This window comes from Neomonachus schauinslandi, chromosome 16 (assembly GCF_002201575.2).
Source record: "Neomonachus schauinslandi chromosome 16, ASM220157v2, whole genome shotgun sequence".
In the NCBI taxonomy this organism is placed as follows: Eukaryota; Metazoa; Chordata; class Mammalia; order Carnivora; family Phocidae; genus Neomonachus; species Neomonachus schauinslandi.
The window spans coordinates 46,982,841-47,003,259 of NC_058418.1; the positions used below are offsets into that span (position 1 = coordinate 46,982,841).

At 39.3% G+C, this 20,419-nt stretch overlaps 1 protein-coding gene across 1 annotated transcript in view; it reads right to left on the minus strand.

Annotated features, from left to right (window-relative positions):
- The window catches only part of GLG1 (golgi glycoprotein 1), a 160,500-nt gene that overhangs the window by 53,070 nt on the left and 87,011 nt on the right, over positions 1–20,419 (minus strand). The window contains exon 2 of the mRNA XM_044911309.1: positions 9,924–9,956. Coding sequence (XP_044767244.1) covers positions 9,924–9,956 — 33 coding nt within the window. The remainder of the gene's footprint in view (positions 1–9,923; positions 9,957–20,419) is intronic.

Genomic DNA, 20,419 nt, shown 5'->3' on the forward strand with positions numbered 1-20,419 from the left:
TGTTTCCTGACTTGTTAGTTTTTAGATATTCTGTAATGTTCTATAATAGCTTTATACTATAGAAGATAAGGAATGAACTTTTCTATGCTTCTTCCTGATCCCAATATAGTTGAATCAAAATGTTAGAGAGAATTTACATTGATGATGTAAGAGAGTATACATCCTCAGACATAAAGAATATTATTATTATATTTGTTTCTTTCCACTTTTAGTCTATCATATAGTTAATGGTCGTTTATTTCATAGGCCTATTTTTCACTATACCCATTATTAATTAATCCCTAATCTCTTTACTGGAAAAGTAGAGTTCAGTTCTAGAAATGACTATCAGACAGAGTAGAAATGTGAAAAATCAGCAGCTGGAGTTTGGAGTTCTGTGGAAAGGATAATGACAGGAACCACAACTTGTCACCAGGGCAGCATTAACTGTTCTTCCTCAACAGAAGTCCTGGCAGTAGTCTACGTAGCCATCTGGAGGTACGTTCTCTCCAGGTATAACAGCTCAGGTGTGAGAAGACAAGACCCACAATGGGCAATGGAAGGAGGAGCCTTGGCTTAGAAGACTCAAGCCTCATGGGAGCCACCATCTCCAGTAACAACCCTCTGGCCATAGCTTTCAGGGTCCCCGCAATGGACATACTCAGGTATGAGTCGCCACATCAGGGAAGGCCAAAGTATGGTACCCTTAGAGAGTAATTATAAGTCAGGGAGTGTGATGCCTCCAGCTTTGTTTTTCTTTCTCAAGACTGTTCTGGCTATTTGGGGGTCTTTATGGTTCCATACAAATTTTAGGATCACTTGTTCTATTTCTGTGAAAAGTGCCATGAGAATTTTGATAGGGACTGCACTGAATCTGTATACTGCTTTGGGTAATGTGGACATTTTAACAATATTAATTCTTCCAATCCATAAGCATGGAGTATCTTTCCATTTATTTGCATCTTCGATTTCTTTCATTAATGTGTTGTAGTTTCCACTACAGAGGACTTTTGGTTCCTTAAATTTATCTTACCCATTTTTCTTTTTCTTTTTTTTTTTTTTTAAAGATTTTATTTATTTATTTGACAGAGAGAGAAATAGCGAGAGCAGGAACACAAGCAGGGGGAGTGGGAGAGGGAGAAGCAGGCTTCCTGCCAAGCACGGAGCCCGATGTGGGACTCGATCCCAGGACCCTGGGATCATGACCTGAGCCGAAGGCAGACGCTTAACGACTGAGCCACCCAGGCGCCCTATCTTACCCATTTTTCTATTCCTTTGTCTTTTCTTTATTGCTTTGTATGAATTCTTAAAATATTTTGGACATACAGTCAGATATATGTATTAAAATGTTTTCTTCTCTATGGCTTGCCTTTTCACACTCAATAGCATATTTAATAAAATAAAATTTAATGTAATTTTTAAAAAAGATTTTATTTATTTATTTGACAGAGAGAGAGACAGCGAGAGAGGGAACATAAGCAGGGGGAGTGGGAGAGGGGGAAGCAGGCTTCCTGGTGAGCAGGGAGCCCGATGTGGGGCTTGATCCCAGGACCCTGGGATCATGACCTGAGCCGAAGGTAGATGCTCAACGACTGAGCCACCCAGGCACCCCTAATGTAATGTAATTTATCAATCTTTTGCTTTATGCTTACTGCTTTTTGTTTCCCATTTATTCTCTGCTAATCTCATAGTCATGAAAGTATTCTTTTATGTTACCTTCTAGAAGTTCTGTTGTTTTAATTTTCACATCTGTAAGCATCTAGAATGGATTTTCTGTGAAATGTGTACAGCAGGGATAAAATTCTTTATTCAAGTGTCTCTCTCTCTCGATATAGACAGATACATAGATAGTTTCTGGAATTCTGTTCCACTGTTCTATTTGTTGACCCTTGTGCCTCTATCATGCTGCCTTAATTACTGCTACTTTACATTAAGTCTTCAACCGGGTGGTGAATTTTTTCTGTGTGGCTCTTTTCAAGACTGTTTTGCCTATTATTGGCCTTCTGTGTTTCCAAATAAATTTTGGAATCAGCCTGCCATTTTGATAACAACAAATAAAGGATGGTAAAGAATCTACAGATAACTTAATGAGAGTTTTAACATTTTTATAATACTGAGTCTTCCAACTCATGAGTATAGTATATATATATATATATATCCCTTCATTTATTTAAGTCTTCTAATTTCTCTGAAACACATTTTGTAGTTATCTGTGGAGAGGTCTTACACACTTTTGTTAGATGTATTCCTAAGTATTTGATGTTTTATATGCTAAATAGTGTCACTTCAAAAAAACCCACATTTATTTATTTACTGGGTGGGGAGGGGCAGAGAGAGTCTTAAGCAGATTCCACACTGAACTCACAGTTGGTTGCGAGGCTTCATCTCACAACACTGAGATCATGACCTGAACCGAAACCAAGAGTTGGACGCTTGACCAACTGCACAACACAGTCACCCCTAAATAGTGTCACTTTTAAATTCACTTAAGAAATCTGCTTGTTACTACTATATAAAAACATAATTAAGCTTTGTGTATTGATCTTATACCCAAGGTCACTATTAAATTCATCTATTCATAGTCTATCTGTAAGTTCTTTTGGGTTTTCTACTTACTCAATCATTTCATCTGTAAATAATGAGTTTTATTTTTTCCTTTCCAATTGTTTTTAAGTAATCTCTACACCAACCTGGGGCTCAAACTTACAACCCCAAGATCATGAGTCCCACGCTCTACTGACTGAGCCAGCCAGGCGCCCTCCTTTCTAATTTTTACCTATTATCTTTTTTCTTACCCTACTACACTGGCTAGGATCTCTGTGACCATGAGCCAACTATGTCTTGTTGCCAATCTTGGGTAGAAAGCTGTTAATATTTCGTCATGTTTGCTGCCGGTCTTTTTTTTCTTTCAGTCTAGATGTAGCCCTTTACACTTTATTAGACATTAGGATCTAAAACATATTTAGAATCCTTTCACTTCTTCATTGCTACTAATGTGTATCAGTCTCTCTGATTACAAAAGAAAATGTTATGCTATTCTTTATTCCACTTGTATCCCACTGCGAAGTGGTAATTTTTTATCATTTTATTTTATTTTCATTATGGTAAGTGCACTCTTTAATCCCCATCTCCTATTTCACCCATCCCTCCACCTACCTCCCCTCTGGTAACCATCAGTCTGTTTTCCATAGTTAAGAGTCTGTTTCTTAGGGGCGCCTGGGTGCCTCAGTTGGTTAAGCTTCTGCCTTTGGCTCAGGTCATGATCCCACAGTCCTGGGATTGAGCCCCGCGTTAGGCTCCCTGTTCAGTGGAGAGTCTGCTTCTCCCTCTCCCACTACCCCTGCTTGTGCTCTCTCTGTCAAATAAATAAATAAAATCTTAAAAAAAAAAAAAAAAGTCTGTTTCTTAGTTTGTTTCTTTTTTTTCCTTTGCTCACTTGTTTTGTTCAATTTCACATGAGTGAGATCATACAATATTTGTCTTTCTCTGACTTATTTTTGTTTAGCATTATATTCTCTCTATACATCTATATCTATATATGTATATGTATATATAGATATATATAATCACCTCTTCTCTTCCATTCATCTATGGATGGACACTTGGGCTCCTTCCATAGTTTAGCTATTATAAATAATGCTGCTATAAACATCAGGGTGCATATATCCCTTTGAATTAATGTTTTTCTGTTTTTTGGGTAAATACTGAGTAGTGTGATTACTGGATAATAGGGTAGTTCTATTTTTAATTTTTTGAGGAAACTTCATACTGTTTTTCACAGTGGCTGCTCCAGTGTGCATTCCCACCAACAGTGCACGAGGGTTCCTTTTTCTCCACATCCTCGCCAACACCTGTTGTTTCTTGTGTTTTTGATTTTAGCCATTTTGACAGGTGTGAAGTGATATTTCAGTGTAGTTTTGATTTGCATTTCCCTGATGATAAATGATGTTGAGCATCTTTACATGTGTCTGTTGGCCATCTGGATCTCTTCTTTGGAGAAATGCCTGTTCCTATCTTCTGCCCATTTTTAATTGGATTATCTATTTTGGGAGTATTGAACTCTAATACCTCTTTATATATTTTGGATACTAACCCTTTATTGAATATGTCCTTTTAGCTTTGTTGACTGTTTTCTTTGCTGTGCAGGAACATTTTATTTTGATGTAGTCCCAATGGTTTATTTCCGCTGCTACTGGTCTTTTTATAACCACATATTATCAGGTTAATTAAATAAATTCTCTTGTAAGATGGATGTTGAAATTAGAAATCTGAACCTTAATTGGTTAACTGATGACATTAAGGAATTATGAGATTTTCAGATATAACAGTATTATGGTTATTTTTTATAAAGCCTTATCTTTTAGAGGTATTTAACAAAATATTAACAAGTGAAATGATGTCTGGGTTCTGCTTCAAAATAATACAAAAGGAGGAGAAGTAAGTAGGGATAGAGATGACACAAGATGGATCTGAATAAATAATTGAAGCTGGGTGGTGATTAACATGAGGACTGATTATATTATACTCCTGAGATATAATTTATGTACTATAAAATTCACCCTTCTAAAGTATAATTTAGTGTGTACTAGTATATTCAAATGTTGACAACCATCACCACTATCTAATTCTAGAACATTTTCATCATCTCAACAAGAAACTCCACGGAGTTAAAGAGTATAATGGTAAGCAAAATAAGTCAGTCAGAGAAAGACAAATACCATATGATCTCATTCATATATGGAATTTAAGAAACCAAACAAACAAAGAGATAAAAAAAAAGAGAAAGAGACAAACCAAGAAACAGACTCTTAACTACAGAGAACAAATAGGTATTGGGAATTAAGGAGTGCACTTGTGATGAGCACTGGGTGATATATGGAACTGTTGAATCACTATATTATATACCTGAAACTAATAACACTGTATGTTAAGTATACTGGAATTAAATAATAATAATAATAATGATAATAAATTAAAAAAAAAAAAGAAATGCCATACCTAGTAGCAGTCACTTCCTATTCCCCACTTCCCCCAGCCCTTGGCAACCACGAATCTTCTGTGGATTTGCCTATTCAAGACATTTCATATAAACAAAATCATAAAATATGTAATCTTTTGTGTCCAGTTCCCAAGTTTCATCCTTATTGTGACATGTATCAGTGCTTTGTTCCTTTTTCCTGTCAAATATTATTCTACTATATGGCTATATCATGTCTCATTTATCCATTAATCAGTTGATGGACATTTGGGCTGTTTCCACTTGTTCACTGTTACAATTACTGCTGCTATGAACACCTGTGTACATGTTTCTGTGTGAACATATGTTTTCAACTGTCTTGGGAGTCTCTAGGAGTGGAACTGATTGTTCAGATCATAACTGTTTAACCTTTTGAAGAACTACCACACTATCTTCTGTAGTGGCTGCACCATTTTACATTCCCACCAGCAATGTATGAGGATTCCAATTTCCCCATAGTTTCAACATCTGTTATTGTCTCTTTTTTATTACAGTCATCCTAGTGGGTATAATATCTTGTGGTTTTGATTTGCAATTCCTTAAGATGAATGTTGGTGAGCATCTTTTCATGTGCTTATTGGCCATCTGTATATCTTCTTCAGAGAGATGTCTATTCAAATCCATTGCTCATTTTAAAGTTTGTTTATTGTTGAGTTGTAAGATGCTTTTTTTTAATATGTTCTCATTACTAGACCCTTATCAGATATATGATTTGCAAATATTTTCTCTCATTCTGTGGGTTGCCTTCCAACTTTCTTGATAGTGCTCTCTGAAGCACAAAAGTTTTTAATTTTGATGAAGCTCACTTTATTTTTTCTTTGGTTACTTGTACTTTAGGTATCATATCTTAAAAACCTTTGCCTAATCTAATGCCATTAAGATTTATACCTATAGTTTTGTCTGGGTGATTTACAGTTTAGCTCATATATATATATAGATAGATTGAAGATTTTATTTATTTGAGAGAGAGCATGAGAGGGGGGGAGGGTCAGAGAGAGAAGCAGACTCCCTGCTGAGCAGGGAGCCCAATGTGGGACTCGATCCCGGGACTCTAGGATCATGACCTGAGCCGAAGGCAGTCGCTTAACCAACTGAGCCACCCAGGTGCCCTAGCTCTTATATTTAGGTCTTTAATCCATTTTTATATACGGTATGAAATAGGGGTCCAAATTAATCTTTAGGTATGTGGATATCAAGTTGTCCCAGAACCATCTATTGAAAAGCCTATTGTTTCCCCCCAGTGAATTATCTTGTCATCCTTGCTGAAAATCAGTTCACCATAAATGAATGTGTCTCTTTCTGAACTCTCAATCTACTCCCCTGATCTATATGTCTATCCTTATGCAAGTACCAACAGTCTTGATTACTGTGGCTATACAGTAAATTTTGAAATCAGGCATTATGAATGCTCCAACTTTGTTCTTTTTTCAAGACTGTTTTGGCTATTCTGGATCCCCTGTATTTCCGTATGAATTTTAGGGTCAGCATGTCAATTTCTGCAAAGTTGTCAGCTGGTTAAGCAACTGCCTTTGGCTCAGGTCATGATCCTGGAGTCCTGGGATCAAGTCCCGCATTGGGCTCCTGGATTAGTGGGGAACCTGCTTCTCCCTCTGACCCTCTCCCCTCTCATGCTGTTTCTCTCTCTCTCTCAAATAAATAAATAAATAACATCTTTAAAGACTGATACAGGGGCTCCTGGGTGGCTCAGTTGGTTTAGTGTCTATCTTCAGCTCAGGTCATGATCCCAGAGTCCTGGATCGAGCCCCACACTGGGCTCCCTGCTCAGTGGGGAGCCTGCTTCTCCCTCTGCTGCCCCCCTGCTTGTGCACAAGCCCTCTGTCTCTAATAAATAAAATCCTTAAAAATAATAAATAAATAAAAGACTGGTGACGGGGTGCCTGGGTGGCTCAGTGGTTGGGCGTCTGATTTCAGCTCTGGGTCATGATCTCAGGGTTCTGGAATCTGGCATTGTGCTCCCCACTGAGCTGGGAGTCTGCTTGTCCCTCTCCCTCTGTCCCTCCCCCTTTGCATGTTCTCACTCTCTCTCAAATAAATAAAATCTTTAATAAGTAAGTAAATAAAAGACTGGTGGTGTTTTTTCCTTACACCAATAAATCCATCTGGTCCTGAAGTTTTCTTTATGGCATTTTTATTTACAGATTCATTTTTTAAAATTATTTTTTAAGGGGCACCTGGGTGGCTCAGTCGGTTGAACGGCTGCCTTTGGCTCCATGTCATGATTCTGGAGTTCTAGGATCAAGCCCCGCATCAGGCTCCCTGCTCAGCGGGGAGTCTGCTTCTCCCTCTGTCCTTCACCCTGCTCGTGCTCTCTCACCCCACTTATGCTCTCTGGCTCTCGCTCTCTCAAATAAATAAATAAAACTTAAAAAATATATATATATTTTTAAAGTTTTATTTCTTTATGTAATTTCTACACCCCACGTGGGGCCTGAACTTACAACACCGAGATCAAGAATCACATGCCTCCAATGACTGAGCCAGCCAGCCAATAAAGATTTTATTTACAGATTCATTTTTTAAAATAAATATAGGTTACTCAGATTTTCTACTTCTTGTGTTGGTTTTGGTAAATTTGTCTTTCTAGGAATTTGTCCATTGTGTAAACATTTTCAAATGTATTTACAGGCCTAACAATTGTTCATAACCAATTTTATCTCTTGCTTAACAACACTAACTCATTCCAGAACTCCCTACTATGTGGAAAGCTGTTTGATTTTTAAAATTTGTTCCAATAATTTTAATGGGAAAAATTATCATGCAACCCATCCCAACCCAAAAGTGTATTAGTTTGCTGGGCTGCCATAACAAAATACTATTGACTGGGTGTCTTAAACAAGAGATTTATTTTCTCACAAGTCTGGAGTCTAGAAGTCTGAGATTAATGTGCCGGCAGTACTGATTTCTTCTGAGACCTCTCTCCTTGTATCTTCACATGGTTTTCCCCTCTGTCTCTGTGTCCTAATCTCTTTTTATAAGGACATCAATTCTCCTGTTTTCTGTATACTATTTGTCCCCATTTTCAGCAGTGTCAAATCCTTCTTATTCTCTAACCTTTTAGAAGCTCTAGGGCACAGATTAGCTGCTTTCTGGGATTTCCCCATGCCAGAGTCACTCTACTGATGGATTCTGAGTTTTTTCCCTAATTTTTTGCTTCATAAATAATGCCAAATATCCTCTTATAGACATATTTGAATCCATTAAGTATAACTATACATAAATTCTTAGAAGTAAAAACGCTAGGCTAAAATATATACACATTTTAAGTTCTCTGCTTTACAAAGAAGTTTTTCATATTTATATTCTTATTTATAGGCTAGAGCAGAGTTTAACAACTTTTTCTGCAAAAGGCCAGAAAGTAAAATCTTTTATACTTCTAGGACCTACAGTCACTGTTGAAACTACTCAACCGGGGCACCTGGGTGGCTCAGTCAGTTAAGTGGCTGCCTTTGGCTCAGGTCATGATCCCAGCGTCCTGGGATCGAGCCCCACGTCGGGCTCCCTACTCAGTGGAGAGAGCCTGCTTCTCCCTCTCCCTTTGTCTGCCACTCTGCCTACTTGTGCTCTCTCTCTGCCAAATAAATAAATAACACCTAAAAAAAAAAAAAAGGAAAAAGAAAAAGAAACTACTCAACCTTTCTATTATAGCATGGAAAGCAACCAAAGACAGTATGTAACTGAATAGGTGTGGGTGTGCTCCAATAAAACTTTATGCATAAAAACAAGCAGTGGTCTGGATTTGGCTAATGGGTAGCAGGTTGCTGATTAGCAGGCTAGAGAATGCTTAAATCCCCATATTCCCATCAATACTGTGTATTTATCAAATTTTTTATATTTGCTAATCAGATGGATGAAAATAATGCACTCATTTGTCTTTTAATTTTCACAGTTTTAATTATAAGAATAAAATTTTCTTTGTTTATTGGACATCTTTTTCTTTACCTGTGAAGAGTCTATTTATACCTGTTGCCTATGTTTATTTTTTAATTTTTATTTTTTTAAAAGATTTTATTTATTTATCTGACAGAGAGAGAGAAAGCAAGCACAAGCAGCAGGGAGCGGCAAGCAGATGGAGAGGGAGAGGGAGAAGCAGGCTCCCCATGGAGCAGGGAGCCCGACGCGGGGCTCGATCCCAGGACTCCAGGATCATGACCTGAGCCGAAGGCAGATGCTTAACCAGCTGAGCCACCCAGGAGCCCCTGTTGCCTATGTTTATTAACAGCACTTTCTATTAAAGAATATAGTCCTTTGGGGCGCCCGAGTGGCTCAGTTAAGCATCTGACTCTTGGATTCAGCTGAGGTCAGGATCTCAGGTTGCCCCTATATAAATGATTTTTAATGTATTCATTATAGTTATCTCGAGAGAGAGAGAGAGGGAGTGCGTGTGTGTGTGTGTGTGTGTGTGTGTGTGTGTGTGTAAAACCTTTAACACAGGGTGCCTGGGTGGCTCAGTCAGCTAAGTGTCTGCCTTTGGCTCAGGTCATGATGCCAGGGTCCTGGGATGGAGCCCTGCGTGGGGCTCCCCGTTCAGCAGGAGTCTGCTTTTCCCTCTCCCTCTGCCCACCCACATGCTCTCTCTTGTGCCTGCTATCTCTCGCAAATAAAGAAAATCTTTAAAAAATAAAAATAAAGTTGTAAGCATGATAAGCAGAGAAAATTATTTTCATATGGTAGCTATAACTGAAGTAAAACTTAAGCTTAAGTACATAAATATTTGACAAAATCTGCTTGTTTCTAGAATGGAGGGGTATTTGCAGATTTACCATGGTCCTTAAATAAGGTTTAACATCCTTGTTAAGATTAAGAGAATCTAAGAAGACATAATGTTTCCCAAAACAACAGAAAAAGCATCCTGAATCTGCCATATATATAAAGCACATATGGTGAGTTACGGAAAATCCATACTTACATGATTGCAGTCTGAAGAAATCTCATTTTCAGGCTAAAAGGAAAAAAAAAAGAGATGATGTTAAAAACCCTCAAGTTTTCAAATAATACCAAAATACACTCCAAACAAGAAATCTGAATATTTAACTGTGTATGTTTCTTCAATGTAAGAAATAAAATGGGGCTTATATATATTTTATTTTATTTTAAGATTTTATTTATTCATTTGAGACACAGAGATACAGAGAGAGAGAGCATGAGCAGTGGGAGAGGCAGAGGGAGAGGAAGAAGCAGACTCCCCGCTGAGTCAGGAGCCCGATGTGGGACTCGATCCCAGGACCCTGGGATCATGACCTGAGCCGAAGGCAGACGCTTAACCATCTGAGCCACCCAGGCGCCCCCGGGGCTTATATATATTTTAAATTGCCAGGGAGAAATATACCAGAAAAGCAGATGAGACATAATCACTTCCCAATCAATGGTACAATCTGAAAATGAGGAAAATGGAGAAGGAAGTACTAAAGAAACAAAGCAATAGTGACATCAGGATCCTTACAGGACACTTCATAATTCTGAAAGCTAAAGAGGATCAGGCATATGATAGGTGTCCTTTCTTTAAAGAAAGTTAGATATCTAAAACAAAAACACCCAAAAAAACCCAGGCTTTTAAAGAGGGCAAAGAAGGTTTATCAATGATTTCACAACTAATCTCGGGGCGCCTCAGTGGCGCAGTCGGTCAAGTGACCAACTCTTAATTTCAGCTCAGGTGCTTATCTCAGTGTTTTGAGATCGAACCCCACAGGGCTCAGTGCTGAGGATAGACTTTGCTTGAGATTCTCTCTCCTTTTCGCTCTGCCCCTCCTGCTTATGCTCTCTCTCTCTCAAATACATACATACATACATACATACTAATCTCATGTCACCACTAGGCAAAGCTAGGTGATGGGTACACAGGACCTCAATGTAACTTCTTAGGAGTCTATAATCTTTCAAGTATATAATTTAAAATAGAAAGTTTTCTTTTTTTTTTTTTTAAGATTTTATTTATTTTTTAGAGAGCAAGCGAGAGAGAAACAGCAAGAGAGGGGAGAGGGTCAGAGAGAGAAGCAGGCTCCCCGCTGAGCCGGGAGCCCGATGCGGGACTCGATCCCAGGGTCCTGGAATGGAGCCCCACGTCCAGCTCCTGGCTCAGCGGGGAGCCTGCTTTTCCCTCTCCCTCTCCCTCTCCCTCTGCCTCTCCTCCTGCTCATGCCCTCTCTCTGTATCTGTGTCTCGAATGATAAATAAAATCTTAAAAAAAAAAAAAAAAGTTTTTTTAAAAACAGAAATTATATACATATTCCCATGACTACATATACTCTGCAAAGCCAGGTCCATGAACCAGAGATAAAATGAAATTTCTTTTTTTTTTTTTTTTAAAGATTTTATTTATTTATTTGAGAGAGAGAGAGCACATGAGAGGGGGGAGGGTCAGAGGGAGAAGCAGGCTCCCTGCTGAGCAGGGAGCCCGATGCGGGACTCGATCCAGGGACTCCAGGATCATGACCTGAGCCGAGGGCAGTCGCTTAACCAACTGAGCCACCCAGGCGCCCTAAAATGAAATTTCTGTTCCATAATTTAAAAAGTAGACTAGGTTATGTTTAATATTACATAACTGCAATACACATCTCCTTTAGTGTTCTTGTTCATACCTTTAAAAAAGATACAACTGTATGAACAGACACATTTTCTTTGAGTTTCCATAGCATTCCAACCTGTTCAAAGGAAGTGAATTCTGTGTACCTTGGGTGTGGAGCCTACTTAAGGAAAAAAAAAAAAGAGAGAGAGAGAGCATTCTGGAAAGAAATTGAGAGCACTGGTAGAGCATTTTCAAAAGAAGGTAGTTAAATAATATGCAAGTGTTGTCATGTTTACAATGGACCTATATTCACAGACCCTGTATTACTAAATTAATGACTGTTTTAGCAGTTTGCTTCCTTACAGTGGTAGTCCGGGTTATTTCCCCCGGTTTTTCTCTCCTCTTTAATAGCATCTGATACCCACAACCTTTGCCCTGTAACTCCGCACAGCCTCCTGCTGTGCAATGAGTATACAGCCGGCTCCACTGATAGGAGGCCGGGCTCCTGACGTGCTTGGGCCAATGTGATTTTACACAGACACAACAGAAGTATTTTTAAATGTGCTTGGGCCGTTTAGCTTTTTACTCTCACACTCCTGTCATTCTCTAAGAGAAGAACATGTTCAGGTAGCTGCTAGTCCAAGGAGAAGGAAAGACATGAAGCAGACTTAAACCTAACCTGGAGCCCAGAGCAGAGCCATCCCAACTGCCCTGCAGAGCCATGGGCAAGAAAAATAAACATTTGTCATTATAAGCACTTGAAATGTTGAAGAGTTTGTTATGAAGAAAAAAAATGAGCAATATACCTATCAAGCAAATGAAATAATAAAAATTCTAAAACCTTAAAGCTGCAATTGATAACAGCTACCATCTAATTTAGTGGGTTATGTTAGTAAGTACAGAGTATTACAGCCTTTATGAAGGAATGACATGAGCCATGGACACAAATGAACTGCACATTTGGAAACCAGTGTTTAGTTTTTGTCTGTCAACTTAATTTGTAATTGACAATAAACTGGTCTTATTTTTTTCTTTTTAGATTTAATGTCTCTTTGGGGCGCCTGGGTGGCTCAGTCGGTTAAGCGTCTGCCTTCGACTCAGGTCATGATCCCAGGGTCCTGGGATCGAGTCCCGCATCAGGCTCCCTGCTCCTTGGGAGCCTGCTTTTCCCTCTGCCTCTGCCTCTCTCTCTTTCATGAATAAATAAATAAAATCTAAAACAAACAAACAAACAAAGAGACAAGGTAGGAATGCCATAAGAACAAGGTTAGGGTATTAAGCCATTGAGACTCATAGAACTGAAAAGCTATGAAGAATGTCTCCGTGTAATTGCAAATAATAATTTCAGAAATTTAAAAGGGTCTTTAGAATCAAAGGACATGGTGATGTTCAGAGGAACTGAACAGAGACCTATCTGCAAAATATAAAAGATGAAGTAGTATGCCCAAACGGTAGGAACATGAATAATGCCAGCACCAAGTAACTCCAGGGGAAGTATAAAGAGAAAATGCTATGGTTTAGTACTCAATCTCAAGGACCAAAAACAGATGTGGGTGCTGACACAGGTTCATTCTCAGACTGCGTCATTCCTGTGATGTCCCAATCAAATCACTTCATCAGACATAGTATATCTACTCCTGCAAAACAATAAATGCAGATAGGCTTGATTATCTTTACTCTTAGAAGATGAATAGCATGGGGAATAAAACCCAGAATTACTAAGGTAGAATAAGGCTGAGGATTTTTTTTTTTTTTTACTTTTGTTAACTATCAATGAAAGAATATCTGAAATGATCCCAAGAAATGAATCAACAAGTAAATCCTGCATAATCATGATGTACCCCAAACTGTGCAAGGCATTGCTGTGGGATACAGAAGAAAGATAAGATAGTCTCTAACCTCAGGTAGTTTACAATTCAGTTGGAGAGATAAAATGGTGAAGTCATGCAATTAAGCAAGAATAGGGACTTGAGATAGGCCTGAAGGATTAGACAAATGATTGATGCTCCAAATGAATGATTTCCAAAGAAGATGCAGGTTAGATGACCCCTAAGGCTCAAGAAAAAAATAAAAGAATCTCTTTTTTTAAAAAGCTCATCTTTTAATTTATATTTTAATGCTTTTATAATGTATATGTTAGAATAATTAATATTTAAGATTTTATTTGTCAGAGAGTGCACAAGCAGGGGAAGCAGGAGGCAGACAGAGAAGCAGGCTTCCCGCCAAGCAAGGAGCCTGATGCAGGACTCGATCCCAGGACCCTGGGATCATGACCTGAGCCAAAGGCAGATGCTTAACCGACTGAGCCACCGAGGCATCCCTAGAATAATTAATACCTAAAAATAACTATATAATACTAGGGGTATATGTAGTAATTTTTTTTTCAAGTGATAAAGAAGAACATGATCAAAACAGAGGATGAAGAGCTGAAACCTTCTTGCAACCAGTTTAGGACCCCTCCCCTCACTCCCACCGCTTCAAATCAGAGGCAAAGAGCTGGCTCCAAGCCTGTGGAGCATCAGATTTGAAGCTGAGCTTTGCTACATTATTAGCTGTTCTCCATCACTTTGGAGATAGAACTCTGGACTTCAAAAAGAAGTGTCTCTTACATCAAGTGTTTCCTCATGGAAAATAAATAATTGTCCTCCTGGCAATGGAACTGGGAGGAGAAAAATTTATGAAAGGCCTCATAAATAAATAGCTTTCTGTTAATTTAATGACCAAACTTTGTAGAAGAAACTCCTGAAGTTGCATAAATTAGTATCAATAAAGAAACTTATGAATAAAGGAAAAAGAAAAAGACGAGAATGTGATACAACCCAACCCAACACAGCAGGGACTAAAACTAGAAAAGGAGCTCAGATAATGCTGAATGAGCAATGTGGCAATAACACTGTAGAGGGGATAAGCACTGAATGCTTGATCACACGTGCCTGACTCCTATAAGGAATGTCATGGGTAGCAGGAAAAGGTAAAAGTTGTTACTTAACTAACTGAGCTAGGTGCTACCTTAATTTCTTACATGATGGACTGCAAGATAAATGGTACTGGGGCACCTGGGTGGCCCAGTCGTTAAGCATCTGCCTTCGGCTCAGGTCATGATCCCAGGGTCCTGGGATCGAGACCCGCATCGGGCTCCGTGCTCCACGGGAAGCCTGCTTCTCCCTCTCCCACTCCCCCTGCTTGTGTTCCCTCTCTCGCTGTGTCTCTCTCTGTCAAATAAATAAATAAAACTCTTAAAAAAAAAAAAAAAGATAAATGGTATTATGTCCAATTTTACAGATGAGGATATTGAAATACAGAGAAACTAAGTAATCAAAGCATACTTCTAGGACACAACAAAACTGGAGTATAAATAATGATAATAAATGGTGACTAATGCTCACTGTAACGACTTCAGCTTGATACCTCCAAAAAAGGCTCAATAGGTCAAGTTGAGCACAATGATGGGGGGAGGGTGTTATCTTCAGGAGGTGCAAGAAAAAGACAAGATGAATAAACAGAACAAGTGCTCTAGAATGATCTGACAGCTACATGATGAATTTAGATGCAGGTGGCCCAGGGAAGAAACTGCTGGAGTAATTAGATCAACTACGAATCCACATTAGCCCTATGATAACCACAGCAAGTTATAAAAAAACTTTGCTTAGTTCACTTGGCCTTTTTAAATCCATCATTTAAATATTTTGAATAGGGATGCCTGGGTGGCTCAGCTGGTTAAGTGTCTGCCTTCAGCTCAGGTCATGATCCCAGGGTCCTGTGGTCAGCCCCACATCAGACTCCCTGCTCAGAGGGGAGTCTGCTGCTCCCTCTCCCTCAGCCCCTCTCCCTTCCCCCTACTTGTGCTCTCTCTCAAATAAATAAATATTTTTTTAAAAGATTAAGAATAAATGTTTTGGGTATGACTGTACTTTAATCTCCATGTTGGGTAAGCAAAAGATGAAATAGTTGACTTTAAGGCTTAAAACCAGTATTCCTTCCTCTAAGCTCTGTAATTCAAAATGGGGTTTTTTAAAGTATTTTTTAAAAAGATTTTATTTATTTATTTGACAGAGAGACAGAGAGAGAGGGAACACAAGCAGGAGGAGTGGGAGAGGGAGAAGCAGGCCTCCCGCTGAGCAGGGAGCCTGATGCAGGGCTGGATCCCAGGACCCAGGGATCATGACCTGAACCGAAGGCAGATGCTTAACGACTGGGCCACCCAGGCGCCCCTAAGTATTTTTTAAAAAGATTTTATTTTATCTATTTGGCAGATAGAGAGAGAGAGAGCACACAAGCAGGGGGAGTGAGAGAGGGAGAAGCAGGCTCCCTGCTGAGCAGGGAGCGCAACACAGGGCAAGCTCAGGACCCCAGGATCGTGACTGAGCCGAAGGCAGACACTTAACCAACTGAGCCACCCAGGCACCCCACAAAATGGGTTTTAACTAAAGGATACAATGGTAGAAAAAAGGACAACAGACTCACAGAAATATTCAGCTACAGAAGCTGTGTGACTTTGGGTGTGTCAGTTCTCCAGACCCCTGAAGACAGAACAGGGATTTCTTCACCTATGATCATGAACTGACTTTAGGAGTGAAATTGTCTTGAAAGTGAATACAAACTTTTGTGTGTAAGTATATTTTTCTGAGAATTCAGAGCTGTCATCATAATCTTAGAAAGATCCATAAGACACTCCAAAATTAAGAAACAGTGGTCTAAGATGGTTGAGATTCTCTGCAGCCTTAGGAGACTGTAAGATCTGAGATGTGGAATACAGAAATAGAGGTATTTATTGATTTCCATGTCTTTTAATGTAGTTAATTTGCATATTATGATTATGGTTTCCTAGTGCTTCATCTTAATCATTCTCTCCTGATCAAAGCACAACAAACAGGTTTCAGAATAAACTATTGAAAAGCTTGAGTCTGAATGTTCTCAATTAAATCAACTATCACATTCACTTAAGAGGCTGGTTTTTACAGAAAGTACAAGTCTGAGCTATGATTTCCCCAAGGTGAACAGGCTGAGTTAATGAGTCTGGCAGGAGAAATTAAAGGATTCACAAAACTAACTTGGAAGTTGTCCCAGTTTCTGAAACAGAAATGCTTGGGAGTTGGATTGTGTCTAAAATTCAAACATTCATGCAAAAAATTCGAACATTCTACAGTTAGATCAACTAAAGTTGAACTACCTACACGATCACACCTGGTACTAAATTAAGTGACAAGAGATTCTGTTTATTAATCACCTAGGAGAAAACAAACAAAAAATGTCAACAGTATCAATGCTTTTATGGCCTTGCAAAAACCTGAAGGCTGGGCAACAACGTGATGTCTCCCTGTAATTAGAAACATTCTCCTGTAGTAGTAGTAGTAAAGAGATTCTTCTTCTGGGAGTTTACTCATTAAGAACCTAGTAAAGTGCCAATCATATGAGCAATTCATTTATTAACTTGACCCAAATCACGCCCCTCCTGCGTGCCCCCCCCCCTTGCAAAAGGAAACTGAACATAATATGGCTGGTAATGAACAGAAAAAGTCAGTCTTTTAGTCTTGGTAAACTTTCCCTGAGCATGTGTCAACTGAATCTTAACCCTCAGTCAGATTCATAACCTCTTAGTGCATTATTCTGGCTCAATCAGAATTAACTTTTCTTACTTGTATCCAGGGACTGCTGCTAAGTAATGTTTCTCCAAAAGGACAGTGATCAACATAGGCTTTGTGCCCTCCAACAATGCTCTGTCTGATTAGTATTACTAAAGAGTTGTGCTTTTGTGTGATTCTTTAACATTCAACCATCTTTTCAAAAAGGATTTACAGTAAAGGTCCAGTGGGAGAGTTTTAAGAAAGGGTATGGGACAGATTATAGATGTTGGCTCTCAAGCAAATTAGTGTGGTAGATAAAACATGAGTCTTTATGTAACCATCATACAAAGAGTGGGGTAGATAAAACATGAGTCTATATGTAACCATCAAACAGAGTGGAGTTTGGGTGTAGGGAGAGCCTGATACTTTAAAGAATGAAAAAAGTCTCCCCCCAACCCCACCCACCACGAGTAGGATGATAGAAAGGAAGTCAGAGGGGGTCTTAATGGAGGAGGGCACATTTGAGTTGAGCCTTAAAAAGAGGTTGTGATTTGGTGATGTGATGCTGTGTGTATGCTGAGGCAGATGAGATGGGGCTGTGCAAGGCAGAAGAATGCTAGGGTGTGGGAGGAATCGGAAAGGCACATTCTGTACAGAGGGCAGAGACCTGAGTGAGAAAATGAGGAACCCTATAGTGACCATTCTTAGGCTTACATATTTGATGTTTCCTAATATATGGTGGGATAACTACAAATTTTAATAAAATCTCAATGCTGATCCAATAATGGTTTCCCATAATCCAAATTAGTTATGTTATGCTAAACACAGTGCAGAGAGTGGTAATTTAATTTACTGTTATTTACCTGTGTGCATCCCCAGTAGGTGGGTGGGGTAAGAGCTGGTAAATACTGTATTGTTACTACTACTTACTTTTTTTTTAATCTTTAAACATTTTTGTTTTGAAGAAGGAATAAGAACAGCTACTTTAGAAACTGTGGAGACACTCAAGCACTGATCTATTCATAGTTTCTACACAGCTGAAGAAGCTTACATCAAATAGACAAAAAAATAGTACAGAAGATCCATATACAGAAAGATTTAGAAAAATCCATCTCTAGAAAGCAGATCATATGAACGCAAAGACCCTGCTGAATGTAGGAAAATCAATGGGGCTGAGGCATAAAGGTAGGAGGCAGACCGTGTAGTCCCGAAAAAGTTCTTTCTCCTCCTGATCTAAACGTTTGCCTCCAGTACAGGTTTGGAGAAAGGTCCTGATCATTTGAACTGGTTGTCAATCAAAGTCCCCCTCATTTTCACTTTCTTGGCTTCCAGTACAGCCAGCTCTCGAAGCTGTCTTTTACTCGGGACTCTGTGCTCCAGCTGTTTTTCAGTCATTTTGGCATTGTGTGCATATGAGTCAGCAACTTCCCTAGCCTCAATCTCCTCCTCCTCTACATCGACAGTATTCAGTGACAGAGCTGAACTTGCCCATGTCTTTAGTCCATTTGGTCATCATCACTTTTTTTTAAAGATTTTATTTATTTATTTGACAGAAATAGAGAACACAAGCAGGGGGAGCAGCAGAGGGACAGGGAGAAGCAGACTCCCCACCAAGCAGGGAGCCTGATGTGGGGCTGGATCCCAGGATCCTGGGATCATGACCTGAGCTGAAGGCAGACTCTTAACTGACTGAGCCACCCAAGCGCCCTCGAATTCCTCATTTTTGACTTAAGTAGAAAGGTTGAGTGGTACAGCGTGGTTGGGGAAGTGGTTTTGGATTACCTCGGCCGTGCCTCAGACGGTCATGAGGAGTATGGAGGAGGTCCCTTAAATTTGAAAATCTCTTGGATAAAGTATCTCTAAATTATGCTTTTAATTCCTTGACCTTCTGACGATTCTGTGAACTTTAGGACATAATACCCTTTATAGCTTTTGGTCAGGACTACTTATAGGAGTTTCTACAGGTTCTAATAGCTACATTTGTCATTATCTTTAACTGTATTCAGGTTTTCTTTTTTATATTTGTCTGTTATTTTATATTTATCTTTCTCCATAGCTGCTATATTGTTCAACAGTGATTACTTTTGCCCATTCAGTTTCTTTTTTTTTTTTTTTTTTTAAAGATTTTATTTATTTATTTGACAGAGAGAGACACAGCGAGAGAGGGAACACAAGCAGGGGGAATGGGAGAGGGAGAAGCAGGCTCCCCGCAGAGCAGGGAGCCCGATGCGGGACTCGATCCCAGGACCCTGGGATCATGACCTGAGCTGAAGGCAGTCGCTTAACCAACTGAGCCACCCAGGCGCCCGCCCATTCAGTTTCTTGACGTGACTCTCTTTCAAGAAGAGACTATCTGTGCAAAAATATTTGCTGCTTCTCTGATACTTTTCAAGTCCACTGATGAAGAATGAGGTACTGTTTTTCCCCCATTTCAACACAGCATTTCCCAGTATTCAAATGGTCTTTATCTCTCTCACCTAACCTCATTTTTGTCTTCCTGCTGGCTCCTGCTTCAAAACTTACACATCCTTCAGAATTATGCAGTTGCTCTCTTACTCAGATGAAAGGCCAGTCCCCGAATCACAGTTCTTCTCTTCAGAAGCACTAGTCATCTGCACTGGGTTATACAGAAAGCGTTCTGCACATTCTGGCAGCTCAGCGCTATTTGCTTCTCTTTAGGCCAATTAAAGTAAACAGCACACTAAGAACTGGTCGGTATGGAAGAAATGTGGTATTTTTAGATACTTGGGTATGGTGCATTAGAAATTATATTTCATTTTGGGACTTTTTTTTGCATCTGGTAATTTTATATGCATTTTTTGGTTTTATCTTTTCAAAACTAAAGAAGTAACATAGTCGGATTGGAGGTACTGAGCTGCATTGACAGAATCATTCCAGATTTACTCAGTATAAATTTTTTTTTTTTAAGATTTTATTTATTTGCGAGAGAGAGAATGAGAGACAGAGAGCATGAGAGGGAGGAGGGTCAGAGGGAGAAGCAGACTCCCTGCCGAGCAGGGAGCTCGATGCGGGACTCAATTCCGGGACTCCAGGATCATGACCTGAGCCGAAGGCAGTCGCTTAACCAACTGAGCCACCCAGGCGCCCCTACTCAGTATAAATATTAATAGTATTGTCAGATGTCTGGGAATTTTCTACTTTCGGTTCTCACTTTGCATTTGGCTATAGTGGCTACTGCTTTGACAAATTTGGACCTGTATTTAGCTGTTCCGTATCAACTGAAATGGCAAATAAATAAAGAATATAAAGGATACCATACAAAAATTGATACTCTGTTTCTTACTCATACCATGTCTTTCAAAGAATTTTGTTTTC